This window comes from Ips typographus, linkage group LG14 (assembly GCF_016097725.1).
Source record: "Ips typographus isolate SLU linkage group LG14, UJ_Ityp_2.0, whole genome shotgun sequence".
Classification (NCBI taxonomy): domain Eukaryota; kingdom Metazoa; phylum Arthropoda; class Insecta; order Coleoptera; family Curculionidae; genus Ips; species Ips typographus.
The window spans coordinates 1,509,549-1,532,210 of record NC_138435.1 but is presented as its reverse complement, the minus strand read 5'-3'; the positions used below and the strand labels follow the sequence as shown (position 1 = coordinate 1,532,210).

Genomic DNA, 22,662 nt, shown 5'->3' with positions numbered 1-22,662 from the left:
TTTAGGCAACCGCGCAACCATTTTGCATTATTCAATCTACCAGCGCGTTTAAAACTGTTTTTATATGAAATCACAGTTTGGTGTACAGTCGCGTGGTGATTGGCTTACTTACAGCTTTCCACACATGGTTTGATTATCTTTTATACAACAGCTGATAAGATTTGAAAGTTACTCAAAGTGTGACATTCTTTGATCGACCTGACCGCACGCAATATGGCCCTTAAGTACTCGTGCACGGTTATCTTGAATAATCGAAAAATATGTGCATTAAGGAGACCTTGACCGGTATCGTAATCGGTTGTGAGGTCGTCGGTCCGTTTTACGATCGACAGCCCAAAGTACGATATAGTTGCCCCAAAAACAAGATGGACAAGTTGCTGAAGGGCATAATGCGTTACAGGGCCACCGTTAGGGACACGATGGTGCAGCAGTTTCTCAAAGTGCGCGACAATCCCACCGTAAGTACTGTTTTAGTCTACTGATTGGTCGAAAAAAGCTGCTTTTTTGACCAATCGCTAACTATAGCCATTGTTGCTAAGATTTACGTATGATTGACACTAAACAATAAATTGTATTAATACGGTGACCTTTAAAATTAACCCATATTTAGTAGATTTGTTCAGTCTAGACAGATAAAACATTGATATTCTCTCTTAAAAAGTAAATAGGTGCCTTATCTCAGTTTAAATAAAATTGTTACACAGGGTGGTCCAGTTTTAAATGTCAATAATTCAGCAATCCATAACCAATTAAAAATACAGTCCTTTTAAAAAAATCGGTTTTTTGTCAGACCCTTAAAGCAATTTTGATCAAATTTGGAACATTCTCCAGTAGCGTAGATACAGCAGAGGAAGATGGTTTTCATGTTTTTGCCTTATTTTCTACACGTCTCATTGAAATTTGGAGGACTGTGTTTTGGACTTCCTTAAGAAACGTTTTTCAGAAAAATGACATATAAGTCAACTTATTTTTTGATTAGCTATCGAATGGTGGATTATTAACACTTAAAACTGGACTATCCTGTATATGGTATTATTTCAGCCTAAAGCTGTCTTTTTCACCTGTATTGACAGTCGAATGATACCAACCAGATTTACACAAACGAATGTGGGAGACATGTTTATAGGTAAGTGCAACAGAAATATATTAGCACAAGAAAATGGAGTCTTGTTGTAGTGAGGAATGCTGGAAACATTGTTCCCCATTCCCAACATTTCCGAGACGAGCAAAACACCAACGAACCGGCCGCTTTGGAACTGGGCTGCGTCGTAAACGACGTCAGACACATTATAGTGTGCGGACATAGCGATTGCAAAGCCATTAATTTACTCTACAAGCTTAGAGATGAGGAGTTTTCATCTCAGGTAATTAACCATCCTAGCATATACTCTCTTGCTGACTATAAATTGTATAGGAAAATCGCAGATTGTCTCCGTTAAGGTCGTGGTTGTGCGCCCACTGTCACGCCAGCATCGATAAATTCAACGAATTGGAGAAACGCAACTTTGACGAACCGATACTGTTCCAGGCTGAAACGCCCTTAAGACGATTCGTAGCCTACATTGATCCCGACAAAAAATTCACTATAGAAGATCGTTTATCGCAAATTAACACGCTGCAGCAGTTGCAACACATTGCCAGTTACGGTTTCCTTAAAAAACGTCTAGAAAAACACCAACTGCACATTCACGCCCTTTGGTTCGACATTTACACCGGAGAAATCTATTACTTTAGCAGGGCGGCCAAACGATTTGTCGTTATAGATGAAAGTAATTTTGACAAGTTGCTTAAGGAAGTCGTCCAGTACTACTCATGACAAATCCCCCCCCCACAACGGTGCAACAAAAAGACTGATGTATATTATTCAATTTATTTTTAAACTTGTAACAAACTCGTCACAGTCCACTTCATTCTGTTGATGGTTTTTAAAGAATTTATTAATTGTTTCCACTCCTTTTTTGAGACCCTCTACCACATATTCCGGTGGTTGATCAATGTTGCTACAGGTGAACACTTCGTTTAAGTCTTCCTGTAGTTTATAGCTGAGGACGTGTTTAAAGAATTTTTTAAAACCGGACAGAACGGCAGGACGAAGGGTGTCATCTCGCAAAACGACGTTTACCACGAAAACTCCCCTACTCGATAGAGAGCTAGAAACCATTCTTAGTACGTCATCGGACAAAAACTCTTTAGGGGGACAACTCATTCCAATTTCGGTATTTTTACTGTCCACATCGCACAGTAAAGCATCCACGAGTTCTGAAAATATTAAATTTAATCACAATTGGACTGACCTTAGTCGTTGAGTACCATTTTTATGCATGTCTCTTATGAAATCCAGTCCGTCTTGTATGTGAGCTTTTAACTTATCACTGGGAGTAAAGTCAAACCATTTGCAGGCAATTTCGAGCATTTCAGGATCAATTTCCACGGCACTCACTTCAGTTTCGGGCATAAATTTGTGCAGAAAGGAACATAATCCGCCTCCACCCAAACCGACAACGACGACTTTAGACTTTTGGCTTAGAGAGGCGGCCACGCTCATGTACACGTGATGCTGACAGGTCAAATTGAACAAATCGACCACGTGCTTCCTTTTACCCCTTTTAGACTTGATGGTTTTCAATCTGGCCTCTGATTGGACGACCAGTTGAGAGCTCAAATAGAAAAGACGCCGGAATTTCTGACCGTTATCGTGTTCCACGTCTTCGATCACATAGTCGCCTGAGAAACTTGATGTTCCTTGGTGAACCACCGTCCGTTTACCTAAGTCGGCGCCCAAAGTTAAGAACTCTATCTAAATTCATTACTTAAATAAACAAAAGGAGTTGCATAAGAAAGTAAAAATAACCTTTGGGGAGGTTAAAGTGGCTGGTGCTAAATTACAAACTACATCTTCTAATTCCTTCTTGACAGCGTCTAAGGAGTGATACTTTTGCCCACGGTGCATTGTCACTATAGCTAATCTGTTGTGTTTTGTTTTAGATATCAAATGCTTCCTTCCTGCTTTTGATGAAAACAACCACTCTGACTCCCTAATAAACCACTAAAAGTAATCCCCACCAATTGTGAGTTAGTCTTTTACCTTCCTTCAGGTACAATAAGGGCAGCATAAGAGCCTTTCCTGACGTCACTACAAACTTTCTGTTCGACAACACAAACACTGAACCGCGGTTGGTTTTGACTGTTTTGCTCATACAAATCCAGGACAACCTCACTATCATCCCCAATACTAGATTTTTGCAGACCTGTACAAACAAATGAAGCCTTCTGCACACTGGTTACATGCGAAATAACTTCCTCAGTGGAACTGCACTTTCTCATTACATCTTCGTCTGTCCCTAAATTTACTTCTAGAATCTTCTCGAGTATTTAATGTTTGATCACAGCCAAAACACTCACTGGACTCACCTGCCTGGGTAGTGACTTAAATTTCGTACAAACAACCATAAAGACTGGAAGGGGATTTTCCCCATTTTCAATAGATTTCATCTCCGATTTGTGGCACCTAACCACGCGAAACATCCAATTATTTGAAGGAAAAAAGTTCAATAACTCCTGCAAAATGTGCTCTTGCAACAAGGACACGCAAACGTATCGTCCGCAATTTTTTAACAGTCGTTGCATCTCTTTAAAGTATTGATTCACTTTTTCTAGTGTTTCCGGTTCTTTATTGGGCATTAGAGCATCCAGAGTGCCTTTATCAATAATAACATTAAACATTTCATTTTCAAAAGAGGTGTTCAATGCATCCATTTGTATATACTTTAAACCGGGTCTACTTTGGTTTTTTTGGGAGTTCATCAGGTCTATTGCCACTTTGGATATATCAATGTTGGTGATATTTCTAAATACAGTAGTATTAACGATAAAAACAATTTCAAACCTTCTTTTGCTGGTTACTCACTTAAAACCCACATCATACAACTCTTGACCAAACTTAGAATTACCACAACCAACAATTAGAATGTTATCTTGCAGTTTAACATATTTAAATATTAATACTGCTAGTTCGTTGTATTCTCCATACCTACAGGAATATTATTGAAATATTTTAAAACAACCAACAATGTTACAACAATACCATTCAAAAGCCTTGTTACCCCTTTTTTTGAAAAACTCATCCCAGTAGTCTTTTTGAGAGAATTCCTCTTTGGTTTTTGGTAAAAGAGCCATTTTTTGTGTATTATTACCGATTTTTTACATAAACAAGTTTACTTAAGTATTTTAAGGTTAGTTTTTATCATGCATACAACCAACGCGGTCACGTGTTTAATGTCACGTGACAAGCCTACGGTGCTTTGCATCAGCCATCACGTGTTGATATGATCACTGTAGAAAGTTGTTTACGTTCTAAATTTTAGGTTATCTAGTAATAATAACTAGAAATCACAAATCAGCATCAAAGTACTAACAATAGAGAGCCAAATGTTTTGTTTTTAACATCAAATTTAAAGTCTGTTTTATTCATTTAAAATGGTAAGTAGGATTTCTAGAAAACGGGGCCATTCTTGCGTGTGGTACCTTTTCCAGACTTGTCATCAAGTTGATTGATTTCATAACCACATATTGGGACAAATTTCACTTTTTTCCAGCACAAACTCAAATCCTCCCAAAGGGAAAAGGTGAAAAAGTTTATTGCCTTCACTCAGACGGGCGAGAATACGGCGATTTACTGTCTCACCCAGAATGATTGGAAACTGGACCTAGCCAGTGACAACTATTTTCAAAATCCCGATGCATATTACAAAGAACCTAGAATCATAGACAAGAAGAAATTAGAGTCATTATATAGCAGGTTAGATTGAGTGTTTTATTATTAGAGTAGAGACAATCTTTGTAGAGATTCTAGACCGAGCCAATTCAAGGTTTTTATCAATTTCTAGCATAACTGCATTCGGTTTACTGACAGGGCAAAACTTTTATGTCTTTAAACTAGCCATTTCAATGTTTCTTTTAAAAGAGGTGTTGCAAAATTATATATTAATCACACAATAACAAAAGTTCCTTTATATTGTTTGTTCTACAATGGTAATGACAGATGACGTCATTTAAAGCCCCTGTTACAAAAGAATAAACCATCAAGTGATTAAATGTCAGATGACGTCACTATTCACTTGAAATTTTTCTTTAAAATCAATGTATGAACAGTAAACAGTGATCTGGTTATTAATTAGGTACAAGGATCCGAATGAACCAGATAAAATCACAGTGGATGGTATAATGAAGTTTCTGGACGATTTGGGACTGCCGCCCGATTCCAAGCTGGTGCTGATCATAGCGTGGAAATTTAAAGCGGCCACCCAGTGTGAATTTTCCAGAGACGAGTTCGTGAACGGCATGACCGGAATCGGTTGCGACAGCATCGAAAAGCTGAAGCAACGATTGCCCGCGCTGGACAACGAGTTGCGCGATAGTTACAAATTCAAAGACTTTTATCAGTTCACGTTCAATTTTGCCAAGAACCCGAACCAGAAAGGTCTGGACTTGGACATGGCAATTGCCTACTGGAACATAGTGCTGAAGGGGAAGTTTAAATTTCTGGAGTCCTGGTGCACTTTTCTTCAGGTTGGTACGCCCACAAGTCCTTTTAATGTTTATTTCTTAACTTTTGCACAGGAAAACCACAAACGATCAATACCAAAAGACACGTGGAATTTGTTGTTGGACTTTGCTCAACAAATTTCGGATGATATGAGTAACTATGAGGAGGAGGGGGCGTGGCCGGTGTTGATCGATGATTTCGTCGAGTGGGCGTCTGCGAGAGCGAAAGAGAACCAACCTCACAGTACCAGCCATTTGGAATAACACTTAAAAAAAATCCGGGCGCCAAATTGTTGCACGGACCAATTAGTCCCCTACTAATTGTTCTAGAGTGCAGATATTTTGTATATAACTTGATAAGGAGAGTCCAGATGATACACAGGGTGAAGGAGTTATAATTGTCCCCTGTACTAGTAATTTTTGATGAAAAATACTTTTTTTCTTAGAGATAGAATAACAATCACTAATATGTACATACACCATCCCTGAAATTGCCCTAAAACACTTCCTACCTACAGAGTGTGTAGTAAAAGAAAATTAGGAAGGATTCAGGCCCACACTCTGTGTATATAAAAAGGGTTTTTATTCCACTGTATATATTATGTAGTTATTTTTTTCCAGCCAAAATATAGGGAGATTGTTTTATTTAAAAATGATTCACACACTCTGTATAGTTTTTTAATTACGACAATGGTCTACGAATGCTGTGTTTGATTGTTGAAGCAATAGGTTTGATTTAATTGCCTTAATGCCAACGTGTGCAGCATTTGAGTAAATGGCAGTTTTCTGTTTGTATCGCAAACTATTCACCGTGCTAGTGAGATTTACGCAAATGGCGCACACGTGGACTTACTCGTAAGATAGTTTTTAAGCATTGTTTTTGTAAATATAATCTAACTATAGGAGTGAAGCAGAATAAAATCATTATTTGAGTATTAAACATTAAATTTTCTATCTAATAACCTCAAAAAACACTGCAAAATTTGGTACAGTCAGAGAGAGAAGTGGTGTTAAAGTATGATCTGCCTGAAACACAATTTGACAGACAAGAACAAAATCACCTGTAAAGCCCACTTGAAATGAGAAAATTACTGTTTTAAGCACATTTTTGGAATTCTCATTAAATTTCCTATCTAATAACCTTAAAAAACACTGCAAAATTTGGTAGAGTCAGGGAGAAAAATGGTGTCAAAATTTGAACTGCCAGAAACACAGTTTGAAAGAACAGTCAGTGACAAAATCGCCTATAGCACCCACTTGGAGTTAGAAAATGACTGTTTTAAGCACATTTTTGGAATTCTCATTAAATTTCCTATTAATAACCTCAAAAAACACTGCAAAATTTGGTACAGTCAGGGAGACAAATGGTGTCAAAATTTGTACTGCCAGAAGCACAGTTTGAAAGAACAGTCAGTGACAAAATCGCCTATAGAACCCACTTGGAGTTAGAAAATTACTGTTTTAAGCACATTTTTGGAATTCCCATTTAATTTTCTATCTAATAACCTCGAAAAACACTGCAAAATTTGGTACAGTCAGGGAGACAAATGGTGTCAAAATTTGTACTGCCAGAAACACAGTTTGAAAGAACAGTCAGTGACAAAATCGCCTATAGAACCCACTTAGAGTTAGAAAATTACTGTTTTAAGCACATTTTTGGAATTCCCATTAAATTTCCTATCTAATAACCTCAAAAAACACTGCAAAATTTAGTACAGTCAGGGAGAAAAATGGTGTCAAAATTTGTACTGCCGGAAACACAGTTTGAAAGAACAGTCAGTGACAAAATCGCCTATAGAACCCACTTGGAGTTAGAAAATGACTGTTTTAAGCACATTTTTGGAATTCTCATTAAATTTTTTATCTAATAACCTCGAAAACACTGCAAAATTTGGTACAGTCAGGGAGAAAAATGGTGTCAAAATTTGAACTGCCAGAAACACAGTTTGAAAGAACAGCCAGTGACAAAATCGCCTATAGAATCCACTTGGAGTTAGAAAATGACTGTTTTAAGCACATTTTTGGAATTCTCATTAAATTTCCTATCTAATAACCTCAAAAAACACTGCAAAATTTGGTACAGTCAGAGAGAGAAGTGGTGTTAAAGTATGATCTGCCTGAAACACAATTTGACAGACAAGAACAAAATCACCTGTAAAGCCCACTTGAAATGAGAAAATTACTGTTTTAAGCACATTTTTGGAATTCTCATTAAATTTCCTATCTAATAACCTTAAAAAACACTGCAAAATTTGGTAGAGTCAGAGAGAAAAATGGTGTCAAAATTTGAACTGCCAGAAACACAGTTTGAAAGAACAGTGAGTGACAAAATCGCCTATAGAACCCACTTGGAGTTAGAAAATGACTGTTTTAAGCACATTTTTGGAATTCTCATTAAATTTCCTATCTAATAAGCCGAAAAAACACTACAAAATTTGGTACAGTCAGGGAGAAAAATGGTGTCAAAATTTGAACTGCCACAAACACAGTTTGAAAGAACAGTCAGTGACAAAATCGCCTATAGAACTCAATTGGAGTGAGAAAATGACTGTTTTAAGCACATTTTTGGAATTCCCATTAAATTTTCTATCTAATAACCTCGAAAACACTGCAAAATTTGGTACAGTCAGGGAGAAAAATGGTGTCAAAATTTGAACTGCCAGAAACACAGTTTGAAAGAACAGTGAGTGACAAAATCGCCTATAGAACCCACTTGGAGTTAGAAAATGGCTGTTTTAAGCACATTTTTGGAATTCTCATTAAATTTCCTATCTAATAACCTCAAAAAACACTGCAAAATTTGGTACAGTCAGAGAGAGAAGTGGTGTTAAAGTATGATCTGCCTGAAACACAATTTGACAGACAAGAACAAAATCACCTGTAAAGCCCACTTGAAATGAGAAAATTACTGTTTTAAGCACATTTTTGGAATTCTCATTAAATTTCCTATCTAATAAGCCGAAAAAACACTACAAAATTTGGTACAGTCAGGGAGAAAAATGGTGTCAAAATTTGAACTGCCACAAACACAGTTTGAAAGAACAGTCAGTGACAAAATCGCCTATAGAACTCAATTGGAGTGAGAAAATGACTGTTTTAAGCACATTTTTGGAATTTCCATTAAATTTCCCATCTAATAACCTCAAAAAACACTGCAAAATTTGGTACAGTCAGGGAGAAAAATGGTGTCAAAATTTGAACTGCCAGAAACACAGTTTGAAAGAACAGTGAGTGACAAAATCGCCTATAGAACCCACTTGGAGTTAGAAAATGACTGTTTTAAGCACATTTTTGGAATTCTCATTAAATTTCCTATCTAATAACCTCAAAAAACACTGCAAAATTTGGTACAGTCAGAGAGAGAAGTGGTGTTAAAGTATGATCTGCCTGAAACACAATTTGACAGACAAGAACAAAATCACCTGTAAAGCCCACTTGAAATGAGAAAATTACTGTTTTAAGCACATTTTTGGAATTCTCATTAAATTTCCTATCTAATAACCTTAAAAAACACTGCAAAATTTGGTAGAGTCAGAGAGAAAAATGGTGTCAAAATTTGAACTGCCAGAAACACAGTTTGAAAGAACAGTGAGTGACAAAATCGCCTATAGAACCCACTTGGAGTTAGAAAATGACTGTTTTAAGCACATTTTTGGAATTTCCATTAAATTTCCCATCTAATAACCTCAAAAAACACTGCAAAATTTGGTACAGTCAGGGAGAAAAATGGTGTCAAAATTTGAACTGCCAGAAACACAGTTTGAAAGAACAGTCAGTGACAAAATCGCCTATAGCACCCACTTGGAGTTAGAAAATGACTGTTTTAAGCACATTTTTGGAATTCTCATTAATTTTTTTATCTAATAATCTCAAAAAACACTGCAAAATTTGGTACAGTCAGGGAGAAAAATGGTGTCAAAATTTGAACTGCCAGAAACACAGTTTAAAAGAACAGTCAGTGACAAAATCGCCTATAGAACCCACTTGGAGTTAGAAAATGACTGTTTTAAGTACATTTTTGGAATTCTCATTAAATTTCCCATCTAATAACCTCAAAAAACACTGCAAAATTTGGTACAGTCAGGGAGAAAAATGGTGTCAAAATTTGAACTGCCAGAAACACAGTTTGAAAGAACAGTCAATGACAAAATCGCCTATAGAACCCACTTGGAGTTAGAAAATTACTGTTTTAAGCACATTTTTGGAATTCTCATTAAATTTCCTATCTAACAACCTCACAAAACACTGCAAAATTTGGTACAGTCAGGGAGAAAAATGTTGCACATGTGAACTTAGCATTAGCATATCAATCACTCTCACCCACAAACTACCTGACTAAACCTGGACAAACAGGATGTAGAACGTCATTCGGATCTGTCACTGACGCCACTCACTCCCGATTGCAATAAGAAATGCGATCAACCATCCGAGTAGTTGTGGATTCCAATCACCACGTGACCCTTTAACATCCACCCACAAAATGACCACCCAGAACATAGCGCTGCCTTTCTTCCCCAAGTTCCAAACTGAGCACATTGGTGAAGGTGCGATTCGGGCTACGTGGTTCGAACCGAGGTTCTCCCAGTCGCACTACAACGTTCACAACCAAAGTAATGGAAGTAACGCGTGCACATTGATTGCAGTGCTAATGGCTGCCAAATGTCACCAGTACAACGTTACGGTAATGGTTTTTAGGGTTCGAACAAGCCCTGATTTGAAAGGTTTATATAACAGATCAACCATCCTTTGGACGATTTGAACATTAGGCTCATTCACCTGATGGCGATTAGTATGCTGGAAGGGAACCGGATTCACGAAGAGTTAAAACGGAAGAATGTGCTGAAGGACGTCAACTTGAATGTGCCTGAAGCTTTAAAGTATACACAAAATGACACGTCCAATCTAGTTGAGTGGGTAAAAAGCTTGTTTTTACACATGAAGCTTTAACATTAAACTGTAAAATGAATCCCCAGAGAAGTTCCATTTACATGCAACGTTTATCCCGGTCACTCTACACCAACATCAAGCACAACTACAAAGAATGGTTGAAATGGAATAAGGCATCAATCAACAATCTGTTTATGGTACTGATAGCGGACGCCCGGACTGTTTTGTTCCTGTTTCAACGGGAAACTAACACGGTTATACATGTTCTTACCCTTCACAACTTAACAACTAACTATAATATACAGGTAAGCCTGTTTGACTCTCATCAACACACAATGGCTCAAGGAGCGTTCATCGCCATAGCAATGCTAGAACATTTGCTGCATCTGTGTTTGTGGTTTCAAGGAGTGGTAAAGGAGTGCTATAACGCCGATCCGAAACTTTACGAGTTGTCTTTTCTGTATTTTGAACCATAATAACAAAATGAAGTTATTTTTCTTGAAAAACGTATACGGTCACCTTTAGCGCTTATTGGTTAATCTCATTTCTTATTGCCCCCCTCCCTACAAACATTTTTTATTATTTATGCGCAAAGTGTGGTTGTGGCATTGAATATTTGACCGGCCAAGACAGAGTTGGTGTGATTTGTTCCAATCGAAATGGGTGGCGTTCAAATCGTTTTAGTGGCTATTTTAGCCCTTCTAGCCAGTTACACGGAATCAGCCACTGAGAGCAAAGTTGTGTGCTATTACGACAGCCAAGCCTATAATCGACCAGGTGAGTTTTGTTCCTTTGTATAGTTTGATGGGTCTAATATAAAGCCCAATTTTAGACCAGTTGTGTCGTCCATATAGGTATAAAATTTTGTAGCATATCTCACCTTAAGGGAATTTCGTAGTTTGTGATTGGTTTAAAAAAACCAGCCAATCTAAAACCAGCTTTTTTGACCAATCACTCATATACTACTGCGGACGGACAGAGAAACGTAGGAAATTGCATGCGCGGGAGAAAAACAGAAAACGAAAACAATATCAAGTAGGCCATATTTTTAGCGCGCTGTTGTCAAATGCCGTAAGTATTCAATACCCTCGACAAACTTACTTACGGCGTTTGACAACAGCGCGCTAAGAATATGGCCTACTTGATATTTCTTTCGTTTTCTGTCTTTCTCCCGCGCATGCAATTATCTACGTTTCTCTGTCCGTTACACGGTTTTCCTACCTTGACTCTACTGCTAATTACTCAATGTAAGAACATTTTGCTAATTGAAATTGTTACGTAACTTTTGGTCAAATGACGCACTTGTTTTGATGATTCATCCCGGTTTAAATGAGTAAACTAGACTACACTTGAATTGTTTATGCACAGTGGCACTAATTTAATGAATAACAAAGCTTGAAGAACAATTTGCATTGAAGCAATAATAGTTTATTGAAAGTTTTGACCTTAATATATCAAAAAAACTGATGGGAATTCATTATAAAACAGGTCAGAACATTTTTTGAATTATAAAAATTATTTATTATTATCAACAATCAGACGTAAACAGGTTCTTAGATCAGCCAAAGGTCAACGTTTCTTGATACGTTTAAATACGACGTGTAAGATTATAACTTTCTGATGAACTAATTTTGATAGGAAATCAATGGTAGCAATAAGAGAGAACCATTGAAATTTAATGAGCCAGACAAAGAGAGAGAGAGAGATTACTGGTAAGGTAAAGTAAAATTCAGTGTGACCAGTAAGTTACAAATTAATCAGTAAATTTATGGGTCTAATTGAAATTTGAAAGTCATAAATCTAAATCTTCTATGTTAAATTATGATCCAAAATTTGAACAAGGTTTAGAGAATCGCCTGTAAAACTCACTTGGAGTAAACGATTCATGTTTTTAAGCACATTTTTGGAATCCTCATTAAATTTCCTATCTAACGACATAAAAAACGACTACAAAACCACGTAAATAAGTCAGGGAGAAAATAAGTCGTGTCTAAATTTTGCCAGAAAAACAGAAAGAACAGTCAGTGACAAAAGTGCCCTTAAAACCCACTTGGAATGAGAAAGTGACAGTTTTAAGCACATTTTTGAAATCCTCATTAAATTTCCCATCCACTAACACGAAAAAACACTACAAAATGTGGTAAAGTGACAAAGAAAAGCGATGTCAAAATTTGAACTGCCAAAAACGCAATATTTGTAATTTATTGGTATTTTGTCGGTCAAATTTCAGGTCAGGTCATTAAAATGGTAACACGGACGTTTTTAAGTTGAGAATGTGAGATTCTTTGTAGCACATACTAATCAACATTCACAGTCTAAACTTCAAAATGACTGGTCAGTGGTGATGCATACGGAGGTTACGCAGCCACTAACTAATTTAATAGAAAAAACTGCTATAAACTAAAATACACTTGAATTAGAACACGTTTCGTGTCATGTCTGCGTTTCTTAAGGGAATTTAACCAAAAAAAACAATAATTTATTACTAATAACCCCTAGTTAATCATGTGACCTGTCTACAAAAAAAACGTAACCAATATCACGTGACCAGCTGTCAAACGAATCAACTAGATCACGTAAACAAAGCCGCCTATGATTTAAAAACAGACAGACGTTATAGCAGTTGCGTTGTGTAATCAAAGGGTTGTGGGTTCAAGTCTTGCGTTCTAGTAACTTTTTTATTTTTTAAAAATGACTTTTAAATAACTGTGTGATAATCTGCAATTTCAAATTTACTGGTCAAAAGAGATTCTATTAACTGAATTTCAGGAAATGGAAAATTTGACCTGCCATTTTTGGATCCGGCCCTTCAGTTTTGCACCCATCTTATATACGGTTATGCCGGCATTAAAGAGGAGAACTTCAACATTATCCCCCTGGACGAGTCGCTGGACATTAACAAACAAAACTACAAGCAAGTGACCGATTTGAAACGTCGCTTTCCCGGTTTGAGGGTTCTGTTGTCGGTCGGGGGTAACCGGGATATTTCCGGTGAGGAAAAAAACCTAAAATACCGCACTTTGGTAAGTTTCCTTTAGGTTTGTATTTGAGTAATGGATTGAGTACACACTCTTACAGTTGGAGTCGGTGGAAACTCGTTTGGCTTTCGTCAATTCCGCTCATCGTTTAGTGAAAACGTACGGTTTTGACGGATTGGACTTGGCTTGGGAATTCCCCGAAACCAAACCGAAAAAAATCAGGAATAAAGTTTGTAAGTTGTGTTGTTTAGTTGTTTTTTTTGGTTGATTAAGGTTAATTGTACAGCCTCCTGGTTTGTGAACCTTAAACACAAGATTGTTGGCGAATCTGTGGTGGACGAGAAGGCGGAGGAGCATAAGGAACAGTTTACAGCCCTAGTGCGGGAGATTAGGAATGTGTTCAGACATGATGGATTGTTGTTGACTGTCTCTCAATTGCCTAATGTTAACTCTAGTGGTATGTTTCTGTTTAAGGGTAAAATAAACTATTATATGTTATAATATGTTTAGTGTACTTTGATCCAAGACAACTGGTACACAACGTGGACTTTGTCACTCTGCAAGCTTTCGATTATCGCACCCCTCAGCGTAACCCTAAGGAACTCGACTATCCAGCACCGTTGTACGAACTGTTGGACAGGAAATACGACGAAAACGCCGACTACCAAGTCAGATACTGGTAAAACCAAGCTGGGAAAGTTACAATTTCGTTGCTAGTTAACTCCTTACAGGTTGAATAATGGTTTTTCGGGGAACAAACTGATCCTGGGCATTCCAACTTACGGACGCGCTTGGAAGTTGGACGAGGACTCTGGCCTGACTGGAGTACCGCCCCTGTCTACAGATGGGGCTGCCGATCCAGGTCCCTACACCAACGAGGCGGGACTGTTGAGCTACCCGGAGATTTGCAACAAAATTGCCAATCAGAAAGAAATCCAGGCTGGTTACCTGGGAAAACTCAGGAAAGTCAACGATCCCACTAAAAGATACGGTAAGTTGATGGAGTGAGTAAATAAGTAGCGAAAATCCAATTTGAAGACTTATTTCAGAACAAGAAAATGTTGTTTATTGGAATGTTAGCGATATTTCTAACAGATATGGTAGGTAGTATATATGTGATACTAACACCACTTCTGTTTGCATGTTGCACTCCCTATAATATCTTCAATTTTTGTGTAGGTTCTTATGCGTTCCGTTTACCCGATTCCAACGGCGAAAACGGCATCTGGGTGGGTTTTGAAGATCCGGACACTGCCGGCAACAAAGCGAGCTACGCCAAAGCTAAAGGACTGGGCGGAATCGCTCTCCTGGACATTACCTTGGACGATTTTAGAGGCACCTGCGCCAGCGATCATTTCCCTATTTTGAGAGCGTCCAAATATCGATTGTAAATCATTTTAAGTTACTCCACTATTATATTAGATTTGTGTGCGTGCCAATAAAATGTTATTAGTGTAAAATTGGGGTTTTCTTAATACTTAATTTAATGGTAAATTATGTAGTGTATGACCAGCTTTAGAACCACGCCGGTGACCCTGATTGGGCCGGTACCGGCTACTTTATTAATCGTAAACAAACGAGATTGCCTAAATAAAACCCACCCAACTGTTCACAGCACGCTTAGAACAGTTTGAAGCTCAGTACGTCCAACATGGACACTTTACGGTTCTGTTTGTTACATTGTTGTCTAGTTTACAGTGTTTTAGGTGCCGTGGTGCCCAATCAGAAAATTGTCGTTTGCAACTATGAAACGAAAAGTCATCTTAGAGAAGGTAAGTTTTACTTAAGTGTTGCCATTTATGGTAATTTTATCAACCTTGGTCTAAAATGCAAATTAAAAAATGCAAAATATGTAAGGACAAGGTGATTAATGTAGAGTATGTGTTAAGGTTGACTCAGTAGATGATGGTCCCCTACAAGGTTATATTTCAATATTTAAAGGCTGTGTAATGCATGCAGATGACGCCACCAAAAAGTCCACAAATAACAGAGCAACAAACAAGAAAACATTAAAAGCATGACCCGGGTGATAATACAGCCACAAAAGGTCGATAAACACCATTCTTGACCGTTTATTATCACTTCTCAGAAGCCGGTAATTGTTGTTATTGTCAAGAAAGCAGCAAAATTTAAATGTAGTCTAGAGTGTTCCTTATATTAGGCCAATAAGACATAATAACCCAGAAGACAAACTGAATAATGATCTCATTTTTTTAAACGATGGTCAAGGCCTCGATGACAAAACATTCTAATCAAATTTGCATTATTCAAATTAAACTGTTAAGGTCTGTTCGCAGAGACAAAAGTTTCATTATTGGTTGTATGCTCACACGTGACTATGACTTGTGGCCAATGGATGTATCTTCTCTAGATTCTCTCTGCGAACAGATCTCTATAATCCACATGTGCATGCATTTGGGTTAATGCCAAAAATACCAACAAATTTAAATAATCAATTTCAGGACAGGGAAAGTTTGATTTAGCCCTTCTCGAACCGGCCCTACAGTATTGCACCCACCTGATTTACGGTTACGCGGCCGTCAAAGAGGACACCCTCAAATTGGTGCCGCTCAACGAACAATTTGACGTCATCAAAGACAATTACAGACGCGTGACCGATCTCAAAGTGCGCTACCCCAAACTGAAGGTTCTTCTATCTGTCGGTGGTAACGAGGACGTTAGCGGTGAAGGGGCCGAGAAGAATTTGAAATACCGTCAAGTCGTAAGTGGTTTTGTTGATTATAGAAGCGTTTGTTTAGTCCAGGTGGTGGAAAAAATAATGACTTGGCCTGGAGGAGTGCAGAAGATGGCGAAATCCAGAAGAAAGTTTTGGGGGAAAGTTGCTTTAAATTCAAACTTACCCTTGCAAATAACCCTTCCAAACAGTGTGTACATCCAGTTTTTTGTATTTTCCACAATTTTACCGGCGTAATAATTCAAAAATCACACAAAAACCCAGAAAATCTGCGCACTAAAACCGGCACGATTGAAACAACGCGGAAAACTGTCAATCAAACGTTAACTGTCAAAAGCAATGAGATAATATAGTCTTGGATGTGCCATATTATTTGTATATACCAATAATAGGGAATTTGACTATTTCTTTTTTTAAAAATTTCTAGTTGGAAACTTCGACTGCCAGACTAAAATTTGTCAACTCAGCTCACACTATAGTGACTGGTTACGGCTTTGATGGCATCGATTTGGCCTGGGAATTCCCTGAAACGAAACCGAAAAAAGTCAAGAGTGGCTTTGGTAAATTCCTCGGTAAAATTTGGATGTTAGAGCAACTTTGATCACTAAATTTGCAGGTAAATTCTGGTCGTCGGTAAAGAAAACCTTCACTGGGGAAACGGTAATCGATGAATTGGCACAAGAGCACAAGGATCAGTTCACTTCTCTGGTCAGGGAGCTGAAAAACACGTTCAAACCAGACAATTTATTAGTGTCTTTGACTGTGTTACCTAACGTCAACAGTACCGGTAAGAAGTGTTTTTTCCACTGATTTGTGGTTGACAAACTGGGTTTTTCAGTGTATTACGATCCTCGGGGGCTGGCACCTAATGTGGACTTTGTCACGTTGCACGCTTTTGACTTTTATACTCCTCAACGCAACCCTAAACTGGCCGACTTTCCCGCACCTCTCTACGACTTGATTGATCGACGACCTGATGAAAACGCAGACGCTTGGGTGAAATACTGGTAAATGGCAACGTTGCCTCAAACTGTCATTTTAAAAATATGGTTATGGTTGATTATTCAGGCTGTCCAACGGATTCCCAGCCAATAAACTCGTGTTGGGTATTCCTACTTACGGTAGGACGTGGAAATTGGACGATGAATCAAAAGTGGACACTGTCCCGCCAGAGGGATTGGACGGAGCGGGTGCTGCCGGTCCCCTAACTAAAGACGCGGGTGTTTTGAGTTACCCGGAGATTTGTACTCGAGTAGCTGGCGGTACTGGCAACGTTTCGCCTGCTGGATATCGTAAAGTTCCCGACACTACTCATCGAAGAGGTTTGACTACATAACCTTAAATACCCTTCTTAATAAACCGTGTATAAATTGTAGGTTCGTACGCGTACAAACCTGCGGACGCAGAAAAGGAGGAAGAAGGTATCTGGATTGCGTATGAAGATCCCGAGTCTGCAGCTAGTAAAGCTGCGTACGTCAAAAGCAAAGGTATATGGAGTGACAGTTACATCACGTGATGATGATGTAATTTGGGTATTATTCTAGGATTAGCTGGAATCGCAGTGGATGACCTTACTTTGGACGACTTTAGAGGTGTATGCAGCTCGAATCACGTGATCAAGTACTCCATATTGAAAGCGGCAGTTGCAGCGTTGTAATTTACAACTAACCTAATTATACTAGCACAGAAAAATTTAAATATAAATTGTTGCTTATTTTAACATAATGTGGACGCCCTCTAGGGGCCAAACGGTACCAATAACCAACCGACTTTTGTACGTCAATTGAAAGCTCATTTCATTGGCTGTCCATCGACATATAAAAGTATATACAAAGTGTTAGAAATACGCGTATTATTTACGGTTTACAGACAGGGTGCCCCAGAAACACTTTTTGACTGATCAGGGCTAATTTGACCCTAGAAAATTAGGAATAACACGGTTAATGTGGTAATGCATATAAATTCCTTGAAAACCGATTTTGGAAATGACTGAATTTTTGTAAGGGTCAAATTTGCCTGAAACACCACCACTATCCTAATGGGTTATGCGTTATCGTTGGCCACTTAGCGCAAGCGAAAATCGACCTTAATGATTTGGTTTCTACAGTTTTGCTACGGCTCTAAATTCGACACTCACTGTGCTCGATTTGTACCAAATATAAGAGCCGATTTTAAAAAATCTCTCAAAGAAATTAGAGTGGTTACAGTCAAGGAAAACGTTTAGTTAGCTTTGGAGCCCTCTGGTGGTCAAACGACGCACCCTATCAACGCAAACGGCCCTATTTTTGGAAAGCCCACTATATTTTCTATCCATTGACATATAAAAGTCTATGCAAAGTGTTGTAAATAAACGAGTTGTTTGACAATAATAGGAGTGTTTAATTTGAAAAGTATGTCAACACTGACATAAAGGAATTTGAAAGTCAAGTTGTAAGACTGATTTTTCTTATTTAATCATCAGAGTTTAACATAATAATTATTCATTTAAATTTAACAAGAGAAAATCAAAATTAGCGGCCCCTGCCACGACCAAAAGACATAGCTTTGCTGTGCTGCCCTCTACCGCCCCGTTTACTAGGTTTGCCCTAAAAATCACATTTTTTTATTTATTAATAATTTCTTATTAACATAAAGCTTACCCTTCCTTTGAATTTAGCTTTGAACTGTGGTTTTTGTGCACTTTGAGCTCCGCCCTGAAATTGCCTAAAATCGACCATTGAATAATCGAAGGCGTTGAAATCTTGTGGCTGACTATTCACACCTCCATTGTTTGGTACTTTTTTTTTGTTACGTCGCTTGCGACCTGTTAATTACGTTGTAAATTAGAAAAACATAAATGAAAGCAAAAAGCAAGGACGGTAAACAGTAAAGGATTGCTTAATCCCATAAGCGCAATGTTGCCCGTGATGACGATTTTTACGTCACCATCAAATCGGAGACTTTACTGTGACATCAGTTTACCGTCCCTGGGAAAAGGTACCTTGATTTTTTGTTTGGGCGTTTGGTGACACGTCAGAATTGTTCAAAATGGCCCTTTTCTGCTTCCGCTTTTGCATTCTCAACTTATTCCGCTCGCGCCTGCTTGTTTTGGCTACTTTACCGGTTTCCACTTCCGGTTGTGTGGATTTTCTTTTACGATTTCTCCTTCTTACTTCCGGTGTTTCGTTCAACTGCTCTAGTCGTAAGTTTGTTAAGGGAATTTCCGGTAAATGTTCCTCCACAGTGTTTTCAGTCGATTCGCATCTTTTACGCTTTCTACCACTCTCGGTTACCTCTACTGGTAAGGTTTGCCGGGCTAAATGTAAAAAGTGTTGCCTAACCTGCAAATTATAGGAACAACAATGATTAAAGTTGCATCCAGTAACGTTACTCACCGATTCAATCCTCTCTTCGTCTGTTCGATTATCTTCTGGTTTGGTTCTCTCCTCCTCTTCTTTTTTAGCCTTTTCCTCTGCTAACTTCCGCTCTCTAGCCTCAATGAACGGTCTGACTAACTGATACCTCTCAAACGGTCCTAGGAAGTTGGTTTTACTTCTGAACTGTCGCAATTTCTCCTGAGTTTCGTTTTCAAGCATTTTAAAAATTGAACAAGCTGGTTCGTTTTGTTCAACCGACAAATCCACAATATGTTGTGCGGGAGTGGATTGGGTTAATAAGGTAGGCAAATTGTCTCCAAAATTTTTAGTCAAATCGTGAGGACAGTAAAGGGGACTGTCAACGTTGATTTTTGCAATTTGTTTCGTTGATCCTCTGGCTCTTATGTCTTCTTTGAGTATTGGCTGAAACACTTTGACTATTAAATTCGTTTTAAATTAATCACTCAACAATACCTCTTCAAAGGGTTTTTCTAGGGCTTTCAAAATAATTTCGTGTAGTTCCAGCAAATTGGCGCGCACTAAAGGAGGAACAGGTCTGCAACACGCCAGAATACCTTCCATTTCTTTGGGGAGACGTTCCGCAATTTCCAGCAACATATTATTGGGTAAAACATACCTGAAATTGTACTTTTGTGGTATTTTGTTAAACGTCAGCACTAAACCAACCCGAAACTTTCATCTTCAATTCTGGCAATTTGATCGCGCCATCGGTAAATTTCCTTCAAAGCGAACATTTGTCGATTATCGAACATTCGACGGCAACGACTGTAAAACTCCAAATGGGCGGTTTCGTGCCAGTATGGTTTGAAATACCTCTAAAATTTGTAATTGGACTAATTAATAAAGTTTATAACGAAACCAAAATGGCGTCCATAGAAAACATTACAAATCTAGATCTCCATGTTAAATATAGGAGGCCATGAATTTGACATTTGATCAAAAGCTATTTTAAATTTAAATCACGTGACCTCATGATTACAAAATTATACGCACGCCACGTGACCCCTTTGGTTCGCGTTTAGATCCGAAAGGAAACGACAAATTTCCTAGTTGTCATTATTTTGAATTTAAAATTTGAATATTGTTCACTAAAGTGCTAAAAGGTATTAAAAGTAAAGTTAAAGTTGCATATTTGTGATATGAGGGTGTCAGATTATGAAACAAGAGCAGCAGCAGGTTTCCTAATCTCGAGAAAAACCCCAACTTATTTAAAGGTTATGAAAACCTTGTTGGAAATGACTTCGGCCATAAAAATATTTATCAAGTACGTATTGTTGAATTAATTTTTTGTTGATAAATAACTTATTACCTATACAGTATTCTTGAATTTGCCTTGGTAAAAGCATTATGGTATGATTTACTATATTACACACCTTTTTTTTATCAAAACCTAATATTTAATTTTTAGGATGACGTAATTTGACAGTTCACAATATTGTTTTGTTAAATTACTTTACCCAAATATACAAATTTCATTCATACCTTTTTGCATAAGTTAGTGCTATTGTCCATAACAGCTTTGAGCAAGTTATCACGTCCGTTAGCTCTCTCTAAAAGTTCGTTGCGCAATTTTTGATAAATATATATCAAATAGTGTGTGTCCTCTCTAGCATAAGTCTTTAGTTCATCGGGTAAAGGCCGAATACGCCAGTCGGCCAACTGAAACTTTTTGTTGGGAATAAAACTACAAAATCGGTTCAATAAATATGCTAAAGACAGGCCGGAATATTCCAGTTGTTTTGCCGCAAAATACGTGTCAAACATGTTGACTACATAGAGCGACAAGTCGCGTTGCAACCATAAAATATCGGAATCAGCGCCGTGAAACACCTAAAAAAAAAACCAAATAGAAAACCCCCTTAAACAAAAAATTGCAATAGTCACTTTAATTATGTCAGGTTTAGTGAAAACCTCATTTAAAACCCACAAATCATTCCTCAAAGCCAAAGTGTCTATAAGATAATCCCTTTCAACTGTGGATATTTGCATTAAACATGTAATTCCCATGAATGATCTGTAAGAGTGATGTTCCAGGTCGATTGCAATAATTTTGTGTTTTCTCAATTCCTCAACAAGTTCTGACAGTTGGTTGGCGCTGTTTATTTCCACTAAAGGTGTCCTGTCAACTGGTAAAGGAACCACTTCTTCAGTGACAGTTAGAAACTCTTCAAAAGGAGTGAATCTGTCCAGTTCAAATTCGTAAGGAAGTGAAAATCTATAAACCAGTTATTTTAGAGGCACACTTAAGTTTTGGTGTTTAACATTACACACTCTCTACCCATTTCAGTTTCTTCTAGAAAAATGGCTAAAGGTTTGAGTGAATTAGGTTTGTCTCTTATGCGCGGCTCCCAAGGATTGTCATTGCTGTTATCAATTTTGTCTTTAAAGGAAATCTGAGGTTTGATAATGTTTTTTGCTGTTAAAAGTCGAATGGTGGTTTCATTATTCCCTTTAGACACCATCTAATAACAGAAGAAGAGTGTAACAAGTGTTAATTAGCTAGAAGCTGCAATTTACTCCTTGTGACACTGAAATACTCAAAGAGGCATTAGAGCTCCTATTCCAAGACCCATTAACATCAGCAGGCAACTGTGCACTGACAGTCTGTAGTACAACAGGTTGATTAACACTTTTTTTAATACCATTCATTTCGTCTATGTTATTGGCAACCCTTTCCAGGATTAAATCATTGGCGTCAACCAGAATTTCAGTTCTCTTGTCCAGGGTTTGGTTTCGCATGTTTGCCCCCACTTCATTTTTCCTCAGCAGGGAAGTTATGTCAGTTATTATCTTGTTGGACTCCTCCTTCATAACAGTGGTGAAGGAGTCAAAAGTGGCGTAATAGTTCCAGTCCCCGCCTGACGGAAGGGAGTTAGCGTGCTTAATGCCCTCCATAAGGACTTTAAATCCATGCTAAAGATGTTGTGTATAGTGTGCAACATGCTTAAGTAGTAGATTGTATTACCTTTGTGAAATCGTTTACAGTGGCGTATCCTGGAATTATGTCTTTGTGGGGGTTAGAAGAACTCGAAGGTTCACTGTTTGGCACAACTTTTTCACTGGTAAACATTATATCACCGTTTATTAGGAGGTTTTAAAATAAAATATGAATTTTACTACTGATAAACACATAACCTCACACGCAACCACATAACCTCACATTATCTTTTCGTTTGCCTCT

At 37.9% G+C, this 22,662-nt stretch overlaps 7 protein-coding genes across 9 annotated transcripts; 5 read left to right on the top strand and 2 right to left on the bottom strand.

Moving 5' to 3' along the window:
• Positions 1-112: 112 nt before the first annotated feature.
• CAHbeta (carbonic anhydrase beta) lies at positions 113-1,946 on the top strand. The gene is made up of 4 exons (XM_081992238.1): positions 113-458; positions 1,042-1,126; positions 1,177-1,364; positions 1,415-1,946. Exons 1-4 carry the CDS (start codon positions 261-263, stop codon positions 1,814-1,816), a joined length of 873 nt encoding a protein of 290 aa, XP_081848364.1. The 5' UTR covers positions 113-260; the 3' UTR covers positions 1,817-1,946.
• Positions 1,857-16,496, bottom strand: LOC145737528 (eEF1A lysine and N-terminal methyltransferase homolog). 2 transcript variants are annotated; one of them, XM_081992232.1, is made up of 7 exons: positions 16,271-16,496; positions 3,908-4,030; positions 3,412-3,847; positions 3,086-3,360; positions 2,852-3,035; positions 2,311-2,797; positions 1,857-2,259 (listed from the first exon to the last, which is right to left on the bottom strand). In XM_081992232.1, the coding sequence occupies exons 3-7, from the start codon at positions 3,802-3,804 to the stop codon at positions 1,865-1,867; spliced, it is 1,734 nt and encodes a 577-aa protein (XP_081848358.1). In that variant the 5' UTR covers positions 3,805-3,847; positions 3,908-4,030; positions 16,271-16,496; the 3' UTR covers positions 1,857-1,864. The 2 variants fall into 2 exon arrangements, with proteins under 2 accessions (XP_081848358.1, XP_081848357.1); XM_081992231.1 differs by lacking the exon at positions 16,271-16,496 and adding an exon at positions 4,085-4,330.
• SCCRO (defective in cullin neddylation 1 domain containing SCCRO) lies at positions 4,331-6,484 on the top strand. Its single transcript, XM_081992239.1, has 4 exons — positions 4,331-4,479; positions 4,596-4,798; positions 5,178-5,568; positions 5,620-6,484. The coding sequence occupies exons 1-4, from the start codon at positions 4,477-4,479 to the stop codon at positions 5,806-5,808; spliced, it is 786 nt and encodes a 261-aa protein (XP_081848365.1). The 5' UTR covers positions 4,331-4,476; the 3' UTR covers positions 5,809-6,484.
• On the top strand, positions 9,910-10,962 carry LOC145737536 (uncharacterized). Its single transcript, XM_081992240.1, has 4 exons — positions 9,910-10,225; positions 10,279-10,458; positions 10,518-10,685; positions 10,737-10,962. Exons 1-4 carry the CDS (start codon positions 10,025-10,027, stop codon positions 10,905-10,907), a joined length of 720 nt encoding a protein of 239 aa, XP_081848366.1. The 5' UTR covers positions 9,910-10,024; the 3' UTR covers positions 10,908-10,962.
• Positions 11,032-14,869, top strand: LOC145737530 (chitinase-like protein Idgf4). 2 transcript variants are annotated; one of them, XM_081992234.1, is made up of 8 exons: positions 11,032-11,208; positions 13,201-13,454; positions 13,510-13,642; positions 13,696-13,866; positions 13,920-14,088; positions 14,141-14,400; positions 14,459-14,509; positions 14,589-14,869. In XM_081992234.1, exons 1-8 carry the CDS (start codon positions 11,091-11,093, stop codon positions 14,798-14,800), a joined length of 1,368 nt encoding a protein of 455 aa, XP_081848360.1. In that variant the 5' UTR covers positions 11,032-11,090; the 3' UTR covers positions 14,801-14,869. The 2 variants fall into 2 exon arrangements, with proteins under 2 accessions (XP_081848360.1, XP_081848361.1); XM_081992235.1 differs by lacking the exon at positions 14,459-14,509 and having other exon boundaries at positions 11,035-11,208.
• LOC145737531 (chitinase-like protein Idgf4) lies at positions 15,021-17,948 on the top strand. Its single transcript, XM_081992236.1, has 8 exons — positions 15,021-15,181; positions 15,872-16,131; positions 16,532-16,664; positions 16,721-16,891; positions 16,943-17,111; positions 17,173-17,426; positions 17,481-17,591; positions 17,649-17,948. Exons 1-8 carry the CDS (start codon positions 15,061-15,063, stop codon positions 17,759-17,761), a joined length of 1,332 nt encoding a protein of 443 aa, XP_081848362.1. The 5' UTR covers positions 15,021-15,060; the 3' UTR covers positions 17,762-17,948.
• Positions 17,949-18,532: 584 nt separating this feature from the next.
• On the bottom strand, positions 18,533-22,625 carry Rrp6 (exosome component Rrp6). Its single transcript, XM_081992230.1, has 11 exons — positions 22,447-22,625; positions 21,999-22,394; positions 21,753-21,943; positions 21,366-21,696; positions 20,964-21,311; positions 20,148-20,296; positions 19,935-20,097; positions 19,479-19,883; positions 19,085-19,424; positions 18,744-18,907; positions 18,533-18,689 (listed from the first exon to the last, which is right to left on the bottom strand). The coding sequence occupies exons 1-11, from the start codon at positions 22,549-22,551 to the stop codon at positions 18,615-18,617; spliced, it is 2,667 nt and encodes an 888-aa protein (XP_081848356.1). The 5' UTR covers positions 22,552-22,625; the 3' UTR covers positions 18,533-18,614.
• Positions 22,626-22,662: the final 37 nt, after the last annotated feature.

What these genes read in the sequence shown, in the direction of transcription:
- LOC145737530 (XM_081992234.1), top strand. Translation starts at nt 11,091, where the DNA reads ATGGGTGGCGTTCAAATCGTTTTAGTGGCTATTTTAGCCCTTCTAGCC. An exon ending in AAAAATCAGGAATAAAGTTT is followed by an intron (nt 13,643 to 13,695) that starts GTAAGTTGTGTT and finishes TTAATTGTACAG; the next exon opens with CCTCCTGGTTTGTGAACCTT. An exon ending in CGATATTTCTAACAGATATG is followed by an intron (nt 14,510 to 14,588) that starts GTAGGTAGTATA and finishes ATTTTTGTGTAG; the next exon opens with GTTCTTATGCGTTCCGTTTA.
- LOC145737531 (XM_081992236.1), top strand. Translation starts at nt 15,061, where the DNA reads ATGGACACTTTACGGTTCTGTTTGTTACATTGTTGTCTAGTTTACAGT. An exon ending in AAAAGTCAAGAGTGGCTTTG is followed by an intron (nt 16,665 to 16,720) that starts GTAAATTCCTCG and finishes CTAAATTTGCAG; the next exon opens with GTAAATTCTGGTCGTCGGTA. An exon ending in CGACACTACTCATCGAAGAG is followed by an intron (nt 17,427 to 17,480) that starts GTTTGACTACAT and finishes TATAAATTGTAG; the next exon opens with GTTCGTACGCGTACAAACCT.
- LOC145737536 (XM_081992240.1), top strand. Translation starts at nt 10,025, where the DNA reads ATGACCACCCAGAACATAGCGCTGCCTTTCTTCCCCAAGTTCCAAACT. An exon ending in GTCACCAGTACAACGTTACG is followed by an intron (nt 10,226 to 10,278) that starts GTAATGGTTTTT and finishes TTTATATAACAG; the next exon opens with ATCAACCATCCTTTGGACGA. An exon ending in TTCAACGGGAAACTAACACG is followed by an intron (nt 10,686 to 10,736) that starts GTTATACATGTT and finishes TATAATATACAG; the next exon opens with GTAAGCCTGTTTGACTCTCA.
- LOC145737528 (XM_081992231.1), bottom strand. Translation starts at nt 4,176, where the DNA reads ATGGCTCTTTTACCAAAAACCAAAGAGGAATTCTCTCAAAAAGACTAC. An exon ending in TTAAGTCACTACCCAGGCAG is followed by an intron (nt 3,361 to 3,411) that starts GTGAGTCCAGTG and finishes ATACTCGAGAAG; the next exon opens with ATTCTAGAAGTAAATTTAGG. An exon ending in AAGAGACATGCATAAAAATG is followed by an intron (nt 2,260 to 2,310) that starts GTACTCAACGAC and finishes TAATATTTTCAG; the next exon opens with AACTCGTGGATGCTTTACTG.
- CAHbeta (XM_081992238.1), top strand. Translation starts at nt 261, where the DNA reads ATGTGCATTAAGGAGACCTTGACCGGTATCGTAATCGGTTGTGAGGTC. An exon ending in TGTGGGAGACATGTTTATAG is followed by an intron (nt 1,127 to 1,176) that starts GTAAGTGCAACA and finishes GTCTTGTTGTAG; the next exon opens with TGAGGAATGCTGGAAACATT. An exon ending in ATGAGGAGTTTTCATCTCAG is followed by an intron (nt 1,365 to 1,414) that starts GTAATTAACCAT and finishes TAAATTGTATAG; the next exon opens with GAAAATCGCAGATTGTCTCC.
- Rrp6 (XM_081992230.1), bottom strand. Translation starts at nt 22,551, where the DNA reads ATGTTTACCAGTGAAAAAGTTGTGCCAAACAGTGAACCTTCGAGTTCT. An exon ending in CTGTAAACGATTTCACAAAG is followed by an intron (nt 22,395 to 22,446) that starts GTAATACAATCT and finishes CAACATCTTTAG; the next exon opens with CATGGATTTAAAGTCCTTAT. An exon ending in GTATTTCAGTGTCACAAGGA is followed by an intron (nt 21,944 to 21,998) that starts GTAAATTGCAGC and finishes TTCTGTTATTAG; the next exon opens with ATGGTGTCTAAAGGGAATAA.
- SCCRO (XM_081992239.1), top strand. An exon ending in TTAGAGTCATTATATAGCAG is followed by an intron (nt 4,799 to 5,177) that starts GTTAGATTGAGT and finishes GTTATTAATTAG; the next exon opens with GTACAAGGATCCGAATGAAC. An exon ending in CCTGGTGCACTTTTCTTCAG is followed by an intron (nt 5,569 to 5,619) that starts GTTGGTACGCCC and finishes ACTTTTGCACAG; the next exon opens with GAAAACCACAAACGATCAAT.